At 39.7% G+C, this 24,398-nt stretch overlaps 1 protein-coding gene across 6 annotated transcripts in view; it reads right to left on the reverse strand.

The window, feature by feature from the left end:
- Positions 1-24,398, reverse strand: part of FNDC3A (fibronectin type III domain containing 3A) — a 203,403-nt gene that overhangs the window by 107,741 nt on the left and 71,264 nt on the right. For 3 of the 6 annotated variants that reach the window (XM_074960675.1, XM_074960684.1, XM_074960720.1), the window contains one exon: positions 4,754-4,829. In XM_074960675.1, coding sequence (XP_074816776.1) covers positions 4,754-4,829 — 76 coding nt within the window. Of the gene's footprint in view, positions 1-4,753; positions 4,830-18,016; positions 18,296-18,316; positions 18,375-24,398 lie in introns of those variants that run through there. The other 3 variants (XM_074960729.1, XM_074960694.1, XM_074960712.1) reach the window with 2 other exon arrangements.

The raw sequence follows: 24,398 nt of genomic DNA on the forward strand, positions 1-24,398 counted from the left end.
GCATTCATGGCCCACCATACAATTTCTATTCCCAGATGTGGCCCTTGGGCCAAAAAGTTTGTTCACCCCTAATTTAAACCATACTATGGAAACTATTATAGAGGCTCAAACTAAATCTATACCCCAAGTTAAAAACAAAACAAAACAGCAAGAGGACCAAAAAATGCCATCATGGCTAAATAGCAGAGTAAAAGAGGCAGTTAGAGAAAAAAAGACATCCTTTAAAAACGGGAAGTCAAATACTTCTGAGGCAAATAGAAGGGAGCATAAACTCTGGAAGTCAAGTGTAAAAGTAAAATTAGTCAGGCTGAAAAGGAATCTGAAGAGCAACTAGAAAAAGATACAAAAATTAACATCAATTTTTTTTTAAAGTACATCAGAAGTAGAAAGCCTGCCAAACAATCAGTGGGGCCACTGAACAATCAAGATGCTAAAGGAGCACTCAAAGAAGACAAGGCCATTTCAGAAAAACTAAATGAGTTCTTTGCATCCATCTTCACTGCAGAGGATATGAGGGAGATTCCCACACCTCAGCCATTCTTTTTAGGTGACAAATCCGAGGAACTACCCCAGATTGTGGTGTCAATAGAGGAGATTTTGGAACAAATTAATAAAAGTAACAGTAATAAATCATCAGGACTAGATGGCATTCACCCAAGAATTCTGAAGGAACTAAGACATGAAATTGCAGAACTATTAAGTGTGGTATGTAATCTATCGCATAAATCTATCTCTGTACCAGATGAGTGGAGGATAGCGAATGTAACACCAATTTTTAAAAAAGGCTCCAGAGGGAAGTCAGGAAATTACAGGCTGGTAAGCCTGACTTCAGTACCAGGTAAACAAGTCAAAACTATAGTAAAGAACAAAATGATCAGATATATAGATTAACATGATATGTTGGGGAAGAGTCAACATGGCTTTTGTAAAGGGAAATCATGCATCACCAATCTATTAGAATTGTTTGAGGGGGTCAACAAGCACATGGACAAGGGTGATCCAGTTGATATAGTGTACTTGGACTTTCAGAAAGCCTTTGGCAACGTCCCACACCAAACACTTTCAAGCAAAATAAATAGTCATGGGATAAGAGGGAAGGTTCTTTCATGGATCAGTAACTGGCTAAAAGATGAGAGATTAAGGAGAGAAATAAATGGTCAGTTTATTTAAATGATCAGAGGTAAATAGCAGGGTCCCCCAGGGATTGGTACTGGGACCTTTGCTTTTCAACATATTCATAAACTATCTGGGAAAGGTGGTAAACAGCAAGATGCAAAGTTTGCAGATGATACAAAAATTCTCAAGATAGTTGAGGCTGCAAAAAGTCACAAAGGGATCTCATAAAACTGGGTGATGACAACAAAATGGCAGCTGAAATTCAATGTTGATAAATGCAAAGTAATGCACATTGAAAAAAATAATCCCAGTTATACATACAAAATGATGGGTTCTAAATTAGCTGTTACCACTAAAGAAAGAAATCTTGGCGTCATCATGGATAGTTATCTGAAAACATCTGCTCAATGTGGTTATCAGTCAAAAAAGCTAACAGAATGTTAGGAACCAGTAGAAAAGGGATTGATAATAAGACAGAAAGTATCATCATGCTAAGATACCAACAAATCCATGGTATGCCCACACCTTGAATACTATGTACAGTGCTGGTCACTCCATCTCAAAAAAGATAGATTAGAAATGGAAAAGGTGCAGAGAAGGGGAATAAAAATGATTAGCGGTATGGAACATTTTCCATAGGAGGAGAGATTTCAAAGGGGACTGTTCAGCTTAGAAAAGAAAAAAATAAGGGGGATATGATAGAGGTCTAAAAATTGTGAATGGTGTGAAGAAAAAGTGAATAAGGAAGTGTTATTTACCCATTTCATAACACAAAAACTAGGGGTCACCAAATCAAATTAATAGGTAGCAGGTTTACAACAAACATAAGGAAGTACACAATGCACAGTCAATCTGTCAAACTCATTGTCTGGAGATGTGGTGAATGCCAAAAGTATAACTGGGTTCAAAAAGGATAAGATAAGTTCATAGAGGATAGATCCAGCAATGGCTATTAGCCAAGGTGATCAGGGATGCAACCCTATGCTCTGGGTGCTCCTAAACCTCTGGGTGCCAGATGCTGGGACTGGACAACAGGGTATGGATTGCTTAATAATTGCCCTTTTCTGTTCACTCCCTCTGAAGCATCTGGGACTGGCCACTGTTGCAAGACAGAATACTGGGCTAGATGGACCAGTGGCCTGATCCATTATGGCCATTCTTATGTTCTTATAATGTGAGTAAGATTTCATTTCTCCAATGTGACATTCTACAAGTTAGAGTATGCTAATAGTAGGGCTTGAGACTACATTTTTTTTTTTTTTTTTAAAGAAAAAGAATATGGGCCTGGATGCACAAAAAGGGTTAGGGGTTGTGACGTTCAGCGTCACAACTTTCAAGCATCTAGAAAAATTACTGCAATTCACAAAGCCTGAGTTAGGCACTTACGCTCCCAATATAATAAATAGGGACACAGAGATTCCTAAATGTATGTCTACACTGCAAATAAAAACCTAGTGCTGTCCCATGCCAGCTGACTCGGGTTCCTGGGGCTCAGGCAGTTTAATTGCTAGAACCCGAGCTCTGGGACCCTCCCACCTCGGGATCCCAAAGCCCAGGCTCCAGCCTAAGCCCAGAAGTCTACTTCAATTAAACAGCTCCTCAGCCTGTGGCCCACGATTCTGAATCAATTGGCATGGGCCAGGCGTGGGTGTCTAATTGTGTGTAGACATAGTCTTAGACTGTGATTCACAAAAACCAGAATGCTGGACAGGGAGCCACCTACTCTAGCCAATGGAAGATGCTGATGAGAGGGGTGTTTGCTGAACCCTACTCTCTCATGGAGATAGGTACCTAAATCTAGTGAAGGACAGTGCCGATCTCTGCTTGCGATTCTCAACTGTGACTATGTTTCTGGAGTTATGTGCCTATGCTGATGAAGCTGTTGCACTCTGGATAGTCACTGCGTAGCAACACTGGATCCGGAGTCTTCCACACCTTGGATGAGCGTTCTTACCACAAAGCTATAGAATCATTCTCATGCTTGTGCTTGCTCTCTTTCTGTCCCAAATTATTCTTTAATTATTTATCTGAAGTGCAAAAGCATCAACAGGAGAGACAGAGGGAGCCCCACGTTAGAGTATCCCATAGCTCAACGGTAGAAATCCCTGCTCATATCTCTTCTCACCTGCAGGAGGAGGGGCATTTGTATACCCTAACCATTGGGGTAAAAGTTCTGAGGGTAGTCCTCCTCTGCCATCCCCCAAACTATTTTGTGTGAACTCACCTGTCGGACGTGATCTGGTAGGCATGGCAGAGGTTGTCTACTGGATCAGAATTTGCATGCAACTCTGGCCTGGTCTACACTAGGAAACTAGGTTGGTATACTTGTGTCGCTCAGGGGGCGTGAAAAGTCCACATCCTTGAGTGACACAGTTAAATTGACCTCTCCCCCCCCCCCCCCCCCCGGAGACAGCAGAAGGTCAATGGGAGAATTCTCCCATCAACCTAGCTACCGCTTCTCAGGGAGGTGGAGTACCTACATTGATGGGAGACCCCTTCCCTTCAGCGTAGGTAGTGTCTTCACTGATGCGCTACAGCAACGCCACTGTAGTGTTTTAAGTGAAGACAAGCCCTTAGGCAACCGAATGCCTATCTTCCTCTGGGTTGCAAATCACACTGGGGATTAGGCAGGAGATAGGCATCTGGAGGAGACTTAAGGGAGGCAGCAGTGTGCATGCACAGAGGCAGAAACATAGGTGCCTGGGAAACTTTTACTACAAAAACGTAGGCGCCTACAAGGTTTAGTGGGAGTTTTGTGCTTCACAGTGGTCCTGAAACTGGGACTTGTGTGCCTAAAACAGGGACTTAGGCACCTAAATACTTTTGTTCATCCAGGCCTATGTTTCCACCATGATAGCAGTTGTTCTCTGAAAGTAAAGAGTAAGTGCCTCTAAGAATGCATGAAGTTTACAGATTAATGTCCTGTTAGTGCCAACTTTTTAAGTAGTACAGTACTATACCACACCTGCATTGGTGAGCACAGGGAGACCAGGTGCACAGAGGCCAGTCTAATGCCAGAAGCACTGCTACTCTCACAACTGGTCCCTGTACATTCATGGATTGCTGTGATAGTCACTGCTTCCTGGTCCTGCTGCTATTATAGTAGGAACCGTTTAATACCCTCCACAAGCGGAATGAAGATTTCATTTTTTAAAAAAAGTTCATTGCTACATTTTCTTCTCTACCTTAAACATCCCCAGGATTAATTTTACAGTTACCTTCAAATGACTGCCAAACAAACGGTTTCCAGAGTCAGTAAGTAACTTTCAAAAACCAAATTACAGCTTTAAATTCTAAAACTGAGATTTGCATGTAATAAATAAGCAAAACCATAATTGTTGCTATAGTACGTCTTCATCTGCACTGTAGACTTTACAGTAATTTCCTTTGCAGAATTTAATTTCATGATACATGTAAAAATGCACTGGTTATGGTTATGATAGTGAAAAAGAAAAAAAGCTACACACTAGCATTAACTGGAATCTTCTATAAAACTATTTTTAAATCATATCCTCATCAACCCCCTTCCTACAACTTCAAAAACCACACATTTACACAATGAAAGAATTTCTTGCAATACCTTCTGTTTATACTAAAATAAAATGAGAATATCAAGGAAATACATTATTAACTTTACCTGTAATGCACTGAAACTGTCCATCTTCTCTTCTTATTGTAAAAGCCTCCCCTGGATTAACTTGCACCAGAATAACCTTAAAAATAAAAAGGTGTTTGAAACTGTTACATAGGAATGCATCACATAACCCAGTGCACCCAACAGGCCATCTTTCTTCCATTTAATGTATACATTTCTTTCCATAGCACACTGCTTGCTTGCTACCTTCTTCCCAGAAAGAAATGAATTAAGTTAACATAAAGGTACACACATGACTTAAATATAAATCTTTATGTAAAACATTTTGAAAGTTCAAAGATTAAACCAACAAATGGTTGATGCAGTAACTTTACGTAATTTACTTTCTGGATTGCTGGTGAAATTTAAAGAGGTATTTCATGTTATATTATTCCAACTATAAATATGACCTATTAACTTGGACATTAATCAAAACATTATTGATAGCTTCATAAAGAAGGCTTATAGCTCAATGGTTTGAGCATTGGCCTGCTAAACCCACAGTTGTGAGTTCAATCCTTGAGGGGGCCATTTAGGTATCTGGGGCAAAAATTGGGGATTGGTCCTGCTTTGAGCGGGGGGTTGGACTAGATGACCTCCTGAGGTCCCTTCCAACCCTGATATTCTATGATTCTATGAACTGCTTGGCAAACAGCTCTCAGCATGAGGGAAGTATTGTGCAATTTCTTTCCTTTCACAGTGCTAGTATGTTTGTACTTTCGTTAATAGATAAAGCATTACATAAATAATGACAAAGTAAGAGCTTCAGATGTGCAGCATCAAACATTATATGTATATTTTTAATCATGGAAATCTGTTTACCCATTCGAATGTTGCAAAACCATCTTGCTTTTCTATCAATTGTACATTACTTGATAACTGAAATAAACAGAGGAAGACTGATCTGTACCAAAACCAGAAATCGGCAACCTCTTCAGCCTTTTGCATTTTAATTATTAGCCTGCCTTTTCTCTGTGGGAAAGGCTTTATAATTACTAAAAGAACCTAATTAAAATTAAAAACAAACAAAAAAAGAACAGAGTGAGTGTACTTCATGATTCCCTATTTGGGCAGAATCTTTGTCTTGTTCAGTCTAGTCAGACATTTGGGTCTGTCCAAACATGGTATTTGTCCTTTGTCTCACATAAACCACAATGCAATATATCTTAATACATACTATTGACCAGTGTCCTGGACATTAAAAATTAACATGCTAAGGAAAATAAATTGGGTTTGTGCTTTATTTATTTATTTTTATGGTGTATTAAATAAAGGCTGGACAAAAATTTAAAGTGTTTTTTTCCCCCCGCCTGTTTATTCACCTTAGGAATAATAAACCACAATTTCCTGTTTTGCTGGAGGACACCTTGGAGGACTAGAAACTGAAGACAGAACTTTATCAGCTTTCCATTGAAGAGGCAATGGTATTGAAACTTTCACAAAGATCTTACCTCACAACTGTTTTCTGGGCATTTAAATTAAGGGGTGATTAAACTGAAATCCTTCCCTGCACAATTGCTAAATGCTCACATTCTTGGTACTTACAATGTCATAATTCTGCCAGTTCTGAAGCAGTGCAGAGTATTCCAAATAAAATAAACAAAGTCTGACTTTCTAACTTAAAGTAAGAAAAAAGTATTTAAAAACAATTAATAATCCTCCTCTCCCCAAAAACTCCAAAAGAAAACACAACCATTCAGACCACCTTTTTAATACCTCATTGAGAAGAAAGAGGGTGGGGAGGGACAAAAGCATTTCCTTTCCCCTGTTTTGCTGATTACCTTTACAAATTAAACAAAATAAAATAAAAAAATAAATCACAGTTTTTAATCTTGATTTAATAGTGACTTAATGGGAGTTACTAGATACTCAGCACTCAACATCCGGCCACTTATTTCAGTGCCTAAATACAGATTTGGCTTAACTCTAAACATCTGTTTTTAAAAAAATTCAAGTTCATATTTTCACACACTCTACAACTCTCCATTTGTTACCGGTGTTACTTGCCTTTGAAAAACTCCCAGACTGCTGGAACTAAATGGCTACATGTTTGTTTGTTTTTAAAAAGTGAATGCCATTTTATCAATGTATGATACATTAAATCTATGAATGTTTTATACAAAATATACAAATGAAAACAGCACACCATATTCTAGAACTTTTTTCATGAATGTCTCTGACATATTTTATATTTGAGATGGAGGGCCAAATTCTGCTCTCAGTTAAGTTTATGGAATTATTCCAAATTTATATATATTCAACAGAGCAGAATTTGGCCTGTAGTGTACAGGTCAGGCATTTAAGTGACAATTGCATAGAACACCTTGTGTATGTTGCTACACTTGTACGAAAAAAAATGACAAGTAGAAGGAAATCCACTAAAGGGCTCATGGTTATCTACAAACCACTGACGTACACAATCAGGGTAAATAATTATAGTCTCCACTAAGTTTTTTGCATTGTTAGTTTATAGATTTTAAAACTGTAATTTCAGGGATTTTTTAAAAAACTACCTAGACATATGTTTATAAAGCATTTGAATTCCATGGTTTATTTTATTTCATCCTAGGTGAAGTCTTAGCGTCTCTACTCCATTCTCACCCCCACCCCTTAACCTTTCCAGCTGCCTCTGACACTACTTTTCATTCTTTGTATAGTCCATTCACCCTTAGCTTTTGTGATAATACTATCTTTGCCTCGTTCTCCAATCTCCTGCTAACCCTGTGACCACTCTTTCAATGACTGCTTTTCTGTCTCACTCTTCCAGTGTACAGGGATTACCAAAGCACTATGTTCTTGGGATACTTTTTTCCTTCTACACTTTATCATTAGATAACCATATCTGCTCATTTGGATTTAACTACATCTCTATACAGATTACAATAAAAAGCACAAACCAAAAACTAAGTTAAAAGAAAGTTATTGAGGTTGCAAAGTCAAGAACTCAAAAGCTTGGAAAAGCCATATTTACAGTTGACTCTGCAACCTTAATTCTGCCCCTTTGTGTGTCCATATGCTCTGAGTGAGGGAGGTGAACGAGCCCCAGATGGTGTGGCTGATGTGGTTAGGCCCTATGATGGTGACCCTTGAATAGATATGTGGACAGAGTTGCCAACGGGGTTTGTTGCAGGGATAGGCACCTGCACATCTACCAATGTGATATATGCCATCATGTGCCAGCAATGCCCCTCTGCCATGTACATTGGCCAAACCGGACAGTCTCTACGCAAAAGAATAAATGGACACAAATCAAACGTCAAGAATTATAACATTCAAAAACCAGTCGAAGAACACTTCAATCTCCCTGGTCACTCAATAACAGACATAAAAGTGGCAATTCTTCAACAAAAAAAACTTCAAAACCAGACTCCAACAAGAAACTGCAGAACTGGAATTAATTTGCAAATGGGACACCATCAAATTAGGCCTGAATAAAGACTGGGAGTGGATGGGTCACTACAAAAACTAATTTCCCCCTACTGTTACTCACACCTTCTTGTCAACTGTTTGAAATGGCCACCCTGATCACTTTGGCCTGATTACCGCTACAAAAGTGATTTTTCCTCCCTTGGTATTCTACTGTTGAGAATAGCCCACTTCCACTTTAATTGAATTGTCTCGTTAGTACTGACCCCCAACTTGGTAAGGCAACTCCCATCTTTTCATGTACTGTGTATATATACCTGCCTACTGTATTTTCCACTCCATGCATCTGATGAAGTTCCAAATAAATTTGTTAGTCTCTAAGGTGCCACAAGTACTCCTCATTATTTTTGGTGATACAGACTAACACTGCTACCACTCTGAAACTATGTATTGTGGTTCCAAAGTAAGGGACCTGATTGCCGAGACACTCCTGGCCAAGGTGATGGCCACGAGGAAGGCCACCTTCCATGACAAGTAAAGCAAAGAGCATGTTGCCAAGTACTTGACCAGGGCTCCCATGAGTCTTGATAGTACTAAGTTAAGGTACCAAGGTGGGATCAGCTGCCTCACCCGTGGGTACAGCCTGTCCAGTTCCTTAAGAAAATGGCTACAGAGCGCATTAGTGAAAATGGACCTGCTGCTCACCCTGGGTGAAAAGGCAAGATAGCCACCAGGTGTACTTTAATCGGAGACACCCACATCCCTTGCTGTTTCAGATGTAGCAAATATTCCAGAATACATGGTATTGGTGCTCAGATGGGTGAGACCCCTTTCTGTACTGACCAGATCGAGACTCTTTTCCATTTTGCCATGTAAGTGGCCCTTGTGGATGGCTTTCTGCTCCCTAACAGAACCTCTTGAACCGTCCCCGAGCACATTAACTCCAAAGAGATTCAGCCATGGAGCTTCCAGGCTGTAAGACAGAGGGATTTGAGGTTTGGATGATGTAGACATCCATAATCCTGAGAGATTAGATCTGGAAACACAGGTAGCGTGATTGCTATTTCCACCAAGAGGTCCAGCAGAGTGGTGAACCAGTGCTGACATGGCCAGGCCAGCGATATCAGCATCGGGCTCACTATGTGCCTTTTGACCTTCAGCAGGACCTTGTGTATGAGCGGAATGGGTAGGAATGCATAGAAAAGATGGTCCTTCCAGGGGAGAAGGAACGTGTCTGTGAGCGAACCTGGAATGTGACTCTGAAAGGAGCAGTACTGCAGACACATCCTGTTGTACTTTGTCGCAAACAGGTCTATCTGGGGAGTTCTCCATCTCTAGAATATGTGCCTCACAACCTCTGGTCAAATGGACCACTTGTGAATGGAGAAGGAACTGCTGAGATGATCTGCTAACATGTTCTGGGCCTCTGGAAGGTAAGAGGCCCTAAGATGGATCGAGTGGGTTATGCAGAACTCCCAAAGGTGGAAGGCTTCCTGACATAGGTGAGAGGAACATGCTCCACCCTGTCTGTTTATATAGAACATTGCTGTCATGTAGTTTGTAATTGTTGCATCATTGCCGGCTTACCTTTCGACGGCATCTGTGGTCTTGGTGCCATAGCCGCTCTCGCCTCCAGTGCTGGATAGCACCTGGTTGGTGATGGCAGTACCAATAGGGATATTAAGACCTGTGCTGCCTAGAACGCCTCATGGCATCGATGGAAGCTCCAGTCCTGCACTCCTGTGGCTCTCCCTCGGAGGAGAGTTCAATGGCACTGTATTCAACGGCCCCCTCACTGGGGCCGTTGTCGACGGTACAAAATTGGCAGCTGTTGAGCCCGAGTGGCCCTGCATGGATGTCACTTTGCCAGTTTCCTTGTGACTGGCGGGCTTTGGAGTAGGGGAGCTTACCCTGTCTGTTTTGCGTTGTTTCTTTTGCGGCATCAGTGAATGGGATCAGTGCCATGTGAGCAGACCTCCTCTGCATGGGCGAACTTTGGTGGAGCCGGGAGTCCCAGGACGCAGATGAGGAGTCCCTCCATGGTGCCGGAGAGGCCAGGCTGTGGTGGCTCTCTCTTAAAGAAGCTGGTGCGCTTCTTACAGAGGCATAGGTGCTTGATGCTGAGTCGGCATGACTTGGCTCCAAGGGAGGGCAAAGAGCCACCTCCATCAGAAAGAACTTAAGTCTTTGGTCCCCTTCTTTCTGGGTCTGGGGTTTGAAACTTTTACAAATCCTGCAGAGTCATGCAGATGGGATTTACCCAAACACTTGAGGCAAGCCGAGTGGGGGTTGCTAATGGGCATAGGCTTGTGACAAGCCTCACACGGCTTATACCCCAAAGACCGAGGCATGTCCCGGTGTCAGGGAAGAACCCCATTAAGCGGGGTCCTACTCTACTACTACTAACTAGTCTGTAACAACTAACAGCTAAAATTTTAACTATTTACAGGAGAAAAAGACAAAAGTCCACTGGTGAGAGTACTTGCAAAGCAAGGACGAGCAGTTCCAGCGACCATTAGAGGTGGAAAGAAGGAAATCAGGGGGCAGCAGACCCTTATATACCGCGCCACGAGGACGCGACTACAGGGAGCACCAGAGCTGACCTGACAGATGCCGCTGAGGGAAAAACCTTACGGTGACTATGCACGCAGCACGTGCACCTACATGGGAATGGATATGAGCAAGCACTCAAAGAAGAAATCACTGTTCAGACTCATGCAGCTGTTCAAAGCAAGTAAAATAGTACTTAACATTAAGACCCAAGGACAACATAGATATCTAAGATTCTCGCCCCCTCCCCTACTCTTCCCCCAAAAGATCTCAACTTAGACTCATGACACTCCTATGAGATAGGTATTATTTCGCATACAAGGAAATTAAGGTAGTACTGTACTTGTGCTGAAAGAGAACACAGTGCTCAATGTAACACAGGAAGTTTACAGCAGAATTTAGAATAGAAACTCAGGCCTCCTGAATCCTGATCTAAACTTCAAGATTATCTCTTTCTTCCTTGCCTGACCCTCAGTAGATCAGTTCTATGCTCCAACAGGGGCTGCATGGTTGTGGTGACTCATATGTTAGGATGTCTAATCAGAGTGGGATCCAGCCACACACATGGGATTGAACACTGAGACCTGAAGTGAAAGGAAGTTTTAAACTAACAGCGAGCTGAATGCTGTATTGAAGTTAAATACTGGGTTCCATCCTAGATAAAGCAGTATTTCATGCCTACAAAGTGCATTTATTGAATTTACTAGTCTTTAATTTTTTGTCCTCTACCAACATTTCACCACAATATTGTCACAAATAAATTGATGATAGTGGACATACATGTGCTCTCCTGGTTGGGAAGGGCTCTCTCAGCCCCTTTAATAGCGTCCATGTCAAGGTTCTATGACCAGGGGTTCACTGCTCTCCATCTGATATTAAGCAGTGTCCCACACATAATACATCAATTTTAAAAATTATAAATTCAAATATTCAAATTCTTTATCACCATTCACCACAGTAAATTACATAGTAATTATAATGTATGTGTAAATGCATGGTTTAGTTGGATCTTCTGTGTCAGACCTCTGATCATAGGTTGAAGAGCAATGCAACAAGTCTGTCCCTTTACTGTGTTAATGTGCCTCAGCTATAATTTTGAAGTCAAAATAATGGCAAATTACTTATCTAGTAATTTGATAACATGCAATCTTAGCTGGCTATGCTTTTAGTCAGGAATTCTTTGCAACCTCTTAACTTGGTCTTCTCTTCCTAAGGGTGCCTCTACACTTCAAATTAAGGTGTATTTGCAGCATGTGTAGGCATAACTGCACTACTTTTAATTTAGCTAGTATGGGTAACAAAAGCTGTGAAGATGTGGAAGGAAAGATTTCTTTCACTGACTATCTGCCTCCAGTACAAGCCCACTGGGGATCCAGGGAATATACTCGGGTTGGTAGCCTATACCAGATATGCCTACCATGCTACAATTACACCTTAATTTGTGGTGTAAATGTACCCTCATTTTGGCCCCATTTCTCAACTCCCTCCTCTCACCCCTCAGTAGATTCTCTGCTTAGCTCTGTATGTCAAACGAACAAAGTGACACTTTGCTACTCAATTCATATTGCATACTTAGATAGAAGATATGTACAGTATCACTAACTCATACTGTGTATCAAACTAGCCCACATCTGGATTAATGCCTAAGATGTGGAAAGAGTTTGATTCAATTTATCTCTCAGCCATGAGATTTCCAAGAATATGCTGCCAAGTTCACTTTCAGTTCTGATTTTACTGACATCAACCTACCATCATAGTTCAGATGGAGAGAGACTCCATCCATTTGGGGAGTTTTACTTAGTTAAAATACAGAAAGGGACTTGAATAGCCAGGGTTGATTCAAAACAAGGCAGATAAATTTTGGATGAGTCAGACAATTGGAGATACACAGGAAGACACGTTTCAGATTAAGAGAGCATTAAAAATTCTCCTACATTGCTTAGTGAGTTTAAGTACAGGGTCTCCATTACAAAAAAGGCACCTGGGAGAAAAAGTCAACCACGACAAGGAGGAATTGGATGCTTTGGGGACTTTTGGGATGTCCTTGATCTGTGGTGGTGCTGTCGTGTTTTTTGTTGTGTTCCCCCCGAGTTTTTTTGTTTGGGTTTTAAAGCAGGATCTGGAAAGACCCAAATGTCTGAACTAGATTGATCAAGACAAAGGTTCTGTCCAAATAAGGAATCATAGAATATACTCACTCTATTCTTTTTGTTGTTGTTTTTTAATTTTACCTCAGTATCCACCATACCTACAACAGGACACATGATTAACAGGCTGCTAGGCTCAGAACACCATCAGCTACTAAAAAGGAAAGAAAGCAACTAGGGCTGTTGATTAATCACAGTTAACTCATGCGATTAACTCAAAGAAATTAATCGTGATAAAAAAATGAATTGCGATTAATCGCAGTTTTAATTGCACTGTTAAACAATAGAATACCAACTGAAATTTATTAAATATTTTGGATGTTTTTCTACATTTTCATATATATTGTATTCTGTATTGTAATGGAAATTAAAGTGTATATTATTTTTATTACAAATATTTGCACCGTAAAAATGATAAACCAAAGGAACAGTATTTTTCAATTCACCTCATACAAGTACTGTAGTGCAAGCTCTTTGTCATGAAAATGCAACTTACAGATGTAGTTTTTTTTTTGTTACATAACTGCACTCAAAAATAAAACAATGTAAAACTTCAGAGCCTACAAGTCCACTCAGTCCTCCTTCTTGTTCAGCAAATCGTTAAGACAAACAAGTTTGTTTACATTTACAGGAGACAATGCTGCCCTCTTCTTATTTACAATGTCTCCAGAAATTGAGAACAGGCATTTGCAAGGCACTTTTGTAGCCAGCATTGCAAGATATTTACGTGCCAGATATGCTAAACATTCGTATGCCCCTTCATGCTTCAGCCATCATTCCAGAGGACATGCTTCCATGCTGATGATGTTCGTTAAAAAAATAATGCGTTAATTAAATTTGTGACTGAACTCCTTGGGGGAAAATTGTATGTCCCCAGCTCTGTTTTACCCACATTCTGCCATATATTTCATGTTATAGCAGTCTTGGATGGTGATCCAGCACATGTTATTCATTGTAAGAACACTTTCACTGCAGAGTTGACAAAATGCAATGAAGGTACCATTGTGAGATTTCTAAAGATAGCTACAGCACTCGAACCAAGGTTTAAGAATCTGAAGTGCCTTCCAAAATCTGAGCGGGACGAGGTGTAGAGCATGCTTTCAGAAGTCTTAAAAGAGCAACACTCCAATGCAGAAACTACAGAGCCCGAACCACCAAAAAAGAAAATCACCCTTGTGCTGGTGGCATCTGACTCAGATGATGAAAATGAACATGTGTCAGTCCACACTGCTTTGGATTGTTATTGAGCAGAACCCATCATCAGCATGGATGTATGTCCGCTGGAATGGTGGTTGAAGCATGAAGGGTCATATGAATCTTTAGCGCATCTGGCACGTAAATATCTTGCGATTCCGGCTACAACAGTGTCACGCGAATGCCTGTTCTCACTGTCAGGTGACATTATAAACAAGAACTGGGCAGTATTATCTCCTGAACATGTAAACAAACTTGTTTGTCTAAGCGATTGGTTTAACAAGAAGTAGGACTGAGTGGACTTGTAGGCTCTAAAATTATACATTGTTTTATTTTTGAATGCAGTATTTTTGTATATAATTCTACATTTTGTAAGTTCAACTTTCATGATAAAGAGTTTGCACTACAGTACTTGTATTAGGTGAATTGAAAAATATTATTTCTGTTGTTTTTTACAGTGCAACTACTTGTAATGAAAAATAAATATAAAGTGAGCACTATACACTTTGTATTCTGTGTTGTAATTGAAATCAATATATTTGAAAATGTAGAAATCCTAAAAAATTTAAGTAAACGGTATTCTATTATTGTTTAACAGTGCGATTAATCACAATTAATTTTTTTATTGTGTGATTAATTACAATTAATTTTTTAATCATGTGCTTAATCACGATTAATTTTTTTAATAGCTCAACAGCCCTAAAAGCAACATAAGATTGGTGAAACCACAGGGGGAGTACGTACACTTCAGTAGCTGGAGCAACTTTTTCTCAGATGCTCTTGGCCTCCTGGCCATTTAAGGAAAAAATAGGATAAACCACAATCACAGGACTTCTTTGTACAAAGTACTGTCTGTCGGTTAAAGAGGTGAAAACCCCTGCTACTCACAGGGCACTTCAGTGAGCAAAAAAGAATAACATGTATAGACTTTACTACGAAGCATGCAATACCCAAAGTTGCTAATCCATGCTTTGGTGAATGGGAAGGAGAAGGGGAAGAAGAGGAAAACAGATTGATTCACCATGTCACTCCAGTTTTATGGCAGTATCATTCCATAGTTCAGACTGCACTGAAAGCAGGGATTAAACCTCTTTCTGGGGTTATTTTAAAAAATGCTGACCTTATCTACCAGTGAGATAAAACCAAAGTGACAATAGTGAATCAAGCCTTTTTACTTCAGTAAAATATCTCCCCAATCCTTTGTCAGGATTAACTATTTAGCATAGGACACTTCATAGTAAAATATATACATTTTCTCTCTTTTGCTCCCCAGAGTACCCTGTGCAGAGGGAGTTCTCTGAATCAGGCCCAAAGGGTCAAAACAAGAGTCTAGCCAGCCAGAAGAACTGAAGACAACTGATGGACTCTGGAAAAACAATTAAGCCACCCACTTTTTTTTTTTTTTAAAGGGGAAGTGATGTCTCAATTTTTTCTCTCCATCAGCATGCAGGAAGATATATATCCACCACCTTTGCAGCTGCAGAGATATTTGAAAAAAATCTACATAAAGTGAAATACTACTGCCATAATGTGGTGTTTTAACAGATCTCTTTCCTGCTGAGAGTTTAGCTCTGAGCAGTTTGAATTCAACTATCTCAGGAAAAGTATCACAACAAACTCATATATGTTCAAATGGTCAAAAGCAATCAGACCCACAGTTAAGGCTACACCTCTAACCTTCTCCCTTTCTATTGTGCACAAGCACAACAGCACATGTGGTATGAAGATCCACCTGATTTAAGGAGATCTCTGCAATTCATGGGCTCAACAAGGTGCACTGAAGAGAGAGTTCCTTGCATAGTGAGGTTAAATTGGAGTCTTAATATTATTTGAATTTTGTTTTTATTAGGTAACTCTTATTTTGTGATAGGTTTATTTTAAAACGGGCAGAGTTGAAATATGATGATCATACTAAGGGCTAATAACTTAAGCCAACATAAACTTAAATATCAAGGTACCCAATTACGATTTAGCCAAATTTTGTTTACAGGTTTGGTACTCATAGCAACATCTTCAAAATCTTTTACAATGTACAATGGGCTATGTATTTAAAATACAACAACTCTCAGACGGAAAGTGATTATACGATAAGAATATATAGACACAAGTATCTGCAGTTAAAAGCTGTAATAAAGTAGTTAGTGTGGAACAGAGTAACAATTTTTAAAGGTAGCTTGGGCTTCTGAAGCTAGTCTATACTGCTAACTTCCAACCAGCAACATTTCACTTTCAAAAATGATGTCTTTATATTTACTGAGGCACAAGACAAAATGAAAACCCAAAAGACAGGAAATATTTTTGAACTTTTATCAATGAAAGGGGACATCACCATGGCTGTCAGATTCCTGATCTAACACAGCTCTCCAAAATCAAAGGATCATCAGTCCTTTGAAGAGAAAACTAATAGTTTGTGGATACAGGCTCTAAGCCTGAGCAAATTAAACACATCACTACCCCTTATTTCATGTCCTACAGTCTTGCTCATGACACAATTGTACATGTGAATAGCTGGCGCAATCTCCGTTCTCTCCACAAACTAGCACCCTATGTCATCACGAGAACAGCAAATCATGAAGAGTTGTACTTTAGTTTTGGTGGAAGAAGTATTTTCGAAGTAGAAATTATGTACATATGGGAGAGGGAGGGAATGAGCCAGTTTTGGGATGTTCAGACATGACATACCCTTATAAAACTGGCTAAATTCGTTCTTAGAAATTTTTAAATTTTTGTTTTTAGGATCAAGTTACACCTTGGGATGAATTTTTACAGGCAAGTTATTAATCTGTAATGGAAAAGTTGATACATCTATCACTAGAAACATAAATGGCACAGACAAAACAATGTGGTCTTTAATAGGAATGTGTAAACTCAAATTTTGGCATCACTATTAAAATTATTGGAATATGTGGTGGAATAGGTATAGGGCAATAACAAATTACAATATTTCTTACTAAAGGGAAGAAACCAGAAAATATTCCGTTTTATTACATTAACTTTGCTTATGACTGAAGTCACAGACAATATTGTGAAGAAATATATTCTGATGTAACCCAGCTCTGTGGTATGAGATATTCAAATGAAAGATACAGTAAGGTAAGAGGTACAGCTACTGTTAATAGGACTGATTACAAATGGGAAAAAATCATCGTGCTGTTGAAAAGCAGAGCTCTCTCTGTCTTTTTTTTTTTAAACAGGCTAACTAGCTGTAACTGCTAAAGGTAATATGGATAAAGTATATTTCTCTAGCACTCTGAAACCACAATTCAAAAAGATCAGTCATGACCAAGGTCTGCAAAAGCAGAAATAACATTCCTCTCCTAGGTGTTTTACTGCAAAAGTAGAGATAAGGGCTACATTATTTTTTTAACATGAAAGCCTCTATATTAAGTATTTCATAAATACAGCTGCTGAGTAACTGGCAAACAGTTGTGAACAGAAATGAACAGATGATGGAAAACATTTTGTATTCAAATTGCATCATCTTTAAATACACTAGTAAAACTGCAGCAATATAAAAATGGTACTCTATAGAGCTTTGTCTAAAAATGCTGCAAATGTAATTAGCTCAGCAATATTAATCAGAAGTATTTCAGGCAGACAGTGAAAATGTAAATTCATTTTAAAACAGTTTACAAATTAGAACAAAGCTACAGCTAATATGCTTAGTGATTCCAACTGTAAAGATTTTTAAAATGCTCCACTTATCTTGCTTAACGGGTGATACAGCCAAGTCCTCTATAAAATGCACATAGTGCATCTCTAGCAGTCTTGTCCGTGATAAGATGAAATACATTCAGATTTGGATTCTTTGTTTGATCTTGGGAAAAAAACATAATACAAACATACCTCCTTGCAGAGCCATGGTTTACACTCATTGTTATCAGGGCACATACACATAACAAATAATTTTTTCCCACTGTGAAAACCAGCTAACAGCTCCAATCAAGATGTTAGTTACTGACATGCTTAATCTAGTAAACCATTCAAAAGCCTTAGCACTTTCACTTACTGTGGCTCGCATCCTTTTATTTCTCTCATTCAACTGGTGCTACCACACTGACAAAGGGTGAAGGAAGATTCAACAGTCACCACTCCGGATGTTCCAATCTGTTCCATTCACTAAAAACTGAGGTTATCTTCATTGACGTGCCAGACACTGGCCTCCCTCTATTTAACAGAGCAACCTAGCCTAAACTCCATTCCTTACAGTATCTCTCTTTATCTTTCTCTATAGCTGTGCATCCATAACACATGTAGAGGCAGGATGTTAAAGGTATGACCAATTATCAGTATAGTCAGCAATACCTACCTCAAGCCTTGCTTCCTATCAAATTAGCCAATGTACAGTGAGCTTCCTGCTGTACACGAATGTATCATGTCACCATAGCAACTAAATCAACAAATAGCTGCTGCAGCATCTGCTTCTGGATCATATAACGTCAGTCAACAGAAGGTTAGGATTTAAGGAGCAAACCTTCCAAATATATTCCATTTTAGAGTCATATTTTTAATTTAGCCTTCTGATTCCAAGATAGACTCTGCTAGCTGGGAATGCACCAACTTCTGGCTCTGTATCTGGATATATGATGTAGTGGGTGGCTTCAGTTTGCAAACAAATGAACAGAAATAAAGCAGTTTATTAGAGGATGAGCTTCATAGCAGAAAATAAATCACTATCCAGCTGCTGAGCTCCTCACATTATTCTCATATACTCTATAAAATATTAAATACCTAACATTATGCATATAAAATATTTTGTCGTCATTTTTTATTCCTCCATCTCCTAATTTTGCTTGAAAATGTTTACTATTTATAGATGTTTATTTTAAATGCTATCATGTACAGAAACAGAGTTGCATATTTAAGAAATATAATCAGGGCGGAAAAAGATTGTGTCCCTCTTCCTCCTGCAGCTCTCCCTGTATTTCTTCCCACTCAAGTCTTGATCTGCTAAATTCAAATTGGCCACTACTGGTTGCTAACAAGATCCTGTCTCTGTCACCTTTGATCTCTATGGTAATTTGGGTCCACTGTCTCTCTGATCTATTTATGGACATTTGGTTGTGATGATATCCTGATGCAGTATATTTGAACAAACTGACCCTAATAGCACATATACATGAAGCTGGATTTAAGATTTTTAACTCCAGAACTGTAAGTACTGCGGGGGACAAAATGTCTTCAACAAGATGTCATAACCACCAGATATCCGGGACATGATAATATTAGATTCAGACATTCTGATAATTTCTAAGTTTTCTATATTTCAGGCAATATTTTAATCATGAATACCCTCAAAGCTGATAAATATGTAATGCATATTTATGTATGAGAAGACCAAGCCTACAATCAACTAAAACAAAACAAACAGCTTAGCAGTTGTATAATGTCAAGAGTTAGAAATATGGTATGAACCACACACAATTTATTTTTAAGCAAAAGTTGTCCAAGCCAAAAGCTTCAGTACATTATGACTACTTTTTTTTTTTTTTTTAAATGTTCAGTTTTAGGATTTAAAGGTTCTGGCCTTCCATCCACGTGCACAGACCTCTATTTAAAAGGAAATTATCAGGTCAAATTTGGCCCAAAGATCTTTGTTTAAAAAATAAAAACACAAGGACTATTGTGTGGTCCAATGAATACAAACCTCGACTGAGAGTCAAGAGACCAAAATTCTATTGCCATCTCTGCCACTGACATGCTGTGTGATTTTGTGCATATCACTTCACCTGTCTGTGCCACAATTTTCCTATCTGTAAAACTGAAATAATTATATTTGCATTTCTGGTCTTCTGAAGTCTACTGATAAACTCACAACATATAACCTAAGTATTATCTATTTGGAACACAGGAATTGCCATACTAGATCATGTTAGTGGTCCATATTATCCAGCAAGACCAGTGGCCAGGACATTTCAAAGGAAGTTCCAAAAAATCCTGCAGAACACAGTTACAGGATAATCTCCCCTAAATAAAGCTGTGTACGAACCCCAAATGGTTAGGGGACTGACTTACACCTTGAAGCATGAGGCTTTTTTCTGTTCCAAAACATAGGTTTTTTAAAACAGAAAAAAATATAAACATAAGACCAATAGAAGTGTTTCCATGATCTAAAAAAATATTCTAATAGAAATATTTTAAATAAGTAACTCTCCCTTTGCAGTATCTACAGTCAAAGCACTGAGACATTAATGCAAAAAGAAAAAGAAAAAATAATGAAAAGTAAATTAATTTTTTAAATGTTCACTTTTGATCATTTAAGGCTTATAAGAAATGAAGGAATGGATTTATTTAAAATGCATTTAACTTGTCTTTTAATGTAAGTAGGAGTTGCACGTGGACACTGATAGTAGAACAGAACCCTTAAGAAATCCTAATAATGATTTTAATTAACGATTTTGACATTCTTATCTGAGTCAGGTTCTCTTTAAAACGTTTTCTATTTTTAGAAAATTAAGTTCCTATTCTTCAAACCTTCTATTCCTTCCATTTGCCCTCAACTTTTCCTCCATCTTTCTCCCCCAAAAGCATTATCCTGTATTTTAAAACTCAGGATGTATGGTAAAGGGAAAAGGAAAACGTAGTAACAATATTAGTAAAAAATTAGGGAATAAGATTTATCACATTGTGGAATAGTCTCTTCCAGGAAGTGGTAGATCCTTCAGAACTTTACAGCGAATCTTAACACAAAAGCAGTTGAAAATTTATTATATGGCAGCAGTTCCCAAATGGAACCATTGAACTGACTAGTCATACTGTATTTGCAACCTCTTGTTTCCAGCTGCTTCTACAGGTGTCCATCCCTTTCACTGTATTCATTTGTGCTGACTGATGACTCGCAGTGGTTGAAGAGAAAACATTTACTGACTTTATTAGATCTGTCAGCTGCCCTTGATACCAATGGCAAGGAAATTACTGGGATACTTGCTGTCACTAGTGGGAATGTATGGGGTCGCTTGGGAGGTTCCCTTCATTCTTTTCCAGAAGAGTGGTTCTGAGCAATTGTTCTGCCACCTCAATAGCTCTCTCCTGCAGGATACCACACAGTTCAACTTCGTCCCCCGTTCAGGACCTGATCACTGGAAGGGTCATCTCTCTGAGGGCTATAATGTCACAGTCTAAATCAGCTGAGGTCCTCAAGTTGGAGTTCCCTCTATTTGAAAAGAGGAGCTACTAGCAGAGCTTTCCACGTGATGGTTCCTTGACTCTAGAATACACATTCCATCTTGGCCCTCCAAAGCCCAGATTTGTTAACCTTCTGGGCATACTGCCCAGCCCATCTTTTCTTGCAAGCATTTTCTGAGGTTACAAGCTCCACAGATGGAGGGGTTGAGACTAAAGGATGATTCTGTGGGGTCCTGTGATATGGTTGGATAGAGGGTCTTGGATTTTATTTTTGTGAAAAAAATTCTCTACTTGGAATTTGTGTAAAGAGAAATTTAAATGAAAAATTCATACAGATAAATTATAAATATATTAAAAATTCGAAAATCTAAGAGTTGTGGACAGACTCCAGAAAAACAAACAAACAAATAAATAAATAAATAGGAACTGGAATGTCTGTAAAAGTAGCTGAAAATGAGGGTGAGCCAGCCTATTACTTCAATCGGAGGTTAAACTACATAAAACAATAAGACTTTAAGAAGCTAAAATGAACTAAAAACTTTCCTAACATTACTTTTCGATGTATTAGGCTACACTTTAGTCAGGGGTATTTTTAGTAAAACTTATGGACAGGTCACGGGCAGTAAACAAAAATTCACGACCCGTGACCTGTCCATGACTTGTATTATATACCCTGACTAAAACTTGGGTGCTCTGGGGCAGGGGCACTGTGGGTGCTGGGGCGGGGACGCGCAGCCTGGGACCCTTGCTGCTGCTGGTGAGGGGGAGAGGGAGGCTGGCAGGTAAGCAGGCTCCCTACCCGGCTCCGTGCGGCTCCCGGAAGTGGCTGGTATGTCCCCTACGCAGACTCGGAGGTGCGGCCAGAGGGGCTCTGCACTCTGCCCCTTCACCGAGCAACTGTGCCACAGCTCCCACTGGCCGGGAACTGCAGCCAATGGGAGCTGTGGGGGACGGTGCCTGCAGGCGGAGGCAGCGAGCAGAGCTACCTGGCCACGCCTCCATCTAGAAGCCGAGGGAGGGGCATGTTGCTGCTTCCAGGGAGCCCCCCCGAGGTAAGCGCGGCCCAGAGCCCTCACCCCCAAGCCCAACCCCTTGCTTCAGCCTTGAGCCCTCTCCGACACCCAAACTCCTGCTGCTGCTCGGCGGGGGGGCAGGAGGGGCATGGTGGCCCATGACCGCCCCAGCACAGAAGTCCTGGAGGTCCTGAAAAGTCACGGAATCCTTGACTTCCATGACATCCATGACAGACTCGCAGCCTTACTTGTAGTTGCTACAGTGAAATTATGCAATTGTGAATTTCAATGATCATCAATGGAAATATTTTTATTGGTTTGTTTATGTATGGCAAAATCAATGGTAACTGACATTTGCTGATAAAAATCTCATCCTTCCTTGCCAAATTATTTGTATTATTGTAGCGCCTAGGAGCCCTCGTCATGGACCAGGACCCCATTGTGCTAGGTGCTGTACTAACAGAACAAAAAAAACACTCCCTGCCCCAGAGAGCTTGCAATCTAAACAGACAAGGCAGACACAGGGTGGGGAAATGTTTAGAACACACAAAGTGAACAATGTGATGGTGGCAAATGTCATGTTAGTTCCCTGGCTTTTTTTTTTTTTTTTTTTTTTTTAAAAGGAGAAAGTTTAGTTAGGAGGGGATCAGCTAAATGGAAAGAAAATGGAAGGGAAAAAGGTGAGGGGGACAGGGCAGGTGAGAAGAGGGTAAGGTGGGCAGCTGTGGAAGATGAGATAAAAGGACAGTGAGGTAGGGTTGGATCAAACAGCCAATTAGCACAGCGTAGAGAAAGTCCAGTCAAAACGACAGAATGTTCTCCAAACCAGTGGTATGCTTGTGGATGTTCCTGCCCATATTGGCTGCAGACTCTGGCTGCCTCTTTTTAATGCACATGGTTGCGCGGAGACACTGCCTGAGTCCAAGGGCCCCCAGAATGTGTGCATGTGTGTGTGGGTGCCTCCTTGCACAGTTCTGAGTCCAGTGGGTGCTGGGAAGAAGTGTGGCGCCAGCTGGACCCAATTTCCCCTCCACCCCAGTGCAACAGTCCCTGCTTTGGATGCTTGCACCCCTACCAGCTGGAGACTATGGCATAATCCTATACTGACAGGAGAATGGTTTAGGAGACCTAGTAGATTTTTTTCCATTTCTAACTTCTTTGAAAGACAAGTTAGGGGAAGAAAAATACCCAAGCAATGTTATTTTTAAAACTGCTGGTAATTCAAGAGCTCTATTTCATATGGCTGAAATGAAACTTTACCAACATAATTTACTCATTATTTTTATGCATACAAAAATCATCAATGTGGTGGAAGCAATATTTTTAAAAGGTGCCGTTTTTAAAATTTAAACCAGATTTTTTTGTATTTACATAGAATCATGGAAGTGTAGGTCTGGAATGGACCTTGAGAGGTCACCTAGCCCAGTCCCCTGTACTCAAGGCAGGAAATCATAATAACTAGACCATTCCTGACAGGTGTTTGTCTAAACTGTTCTTAAAAACCTCTAGTGACACAGATTCCACAATTTATTAGGCAATTTATTCCAATGCTTAACTATCCTGACAGTTAGGAAGTTTTTTCTAATGTCTAACCTAAACCTCCCTGGCTGCAATTTAAGCCCATTGCTTCTCGTTCTAGCCTCAGACATTTTTTCACCCTCCTTCTTGTAACAACCTTTTATGTACTTGAAAACTGTTATGTCCCCTCTCAGTCTGCTCTTCTCCAGACTAAACAAACCCAATTTTTTCAATCTTCCTTGATAGGTCATGTTTTCTAGACCTTTAATAATTTTTGTTGCTGTTCTCTGGACGTTCCACATCTTTCCTGAAACGTGGCACGCAGAACTGGACACACTACTCCAGCTGAAGCCTTATCAGCACAGAGTAGAGCGGAAGAATTACTTCTCGTGTCTTGCTTACAACACTCCCGCTAATACATCCCAGAATGATGTTTGCTTTTTTTCGCAACAGTGTTTCACTGTTGACTCATATTTAGCTTGTGATCCACTATAACCCTCAGATCCCTTTTTTTGCAGTACTCCTTCCTAGGCAGTCATTTCCCATTTTACATATGTGCAACTAATTGTTCCTTCCTAAGTGGAGTATTTTGCATTTGTCCTTATTGAATTTCATCCTATTTATTTCAGACCATTTCTCCAGTTTGTCCAGATCATTTTGAATTTTAATCCTATCCTCCAAAGCACTTGTAACCCCTCCCAGCTTGGTATCGTCCGTGAACTTTATAAGTGTACT

The sequence above is a fragment of the Natator depressus genome, chromosome 1, assembly GCF_965152275.1.
Source record: "Natator depressus isolate rNatDep1 chromosome 1, rNatDep2.hap1, whole genome shotgun sequence".
NCBI lineage: Eukaryota > Metazoa > Chordata > Testudines > Cheloniidae > Natator > Natator depressus.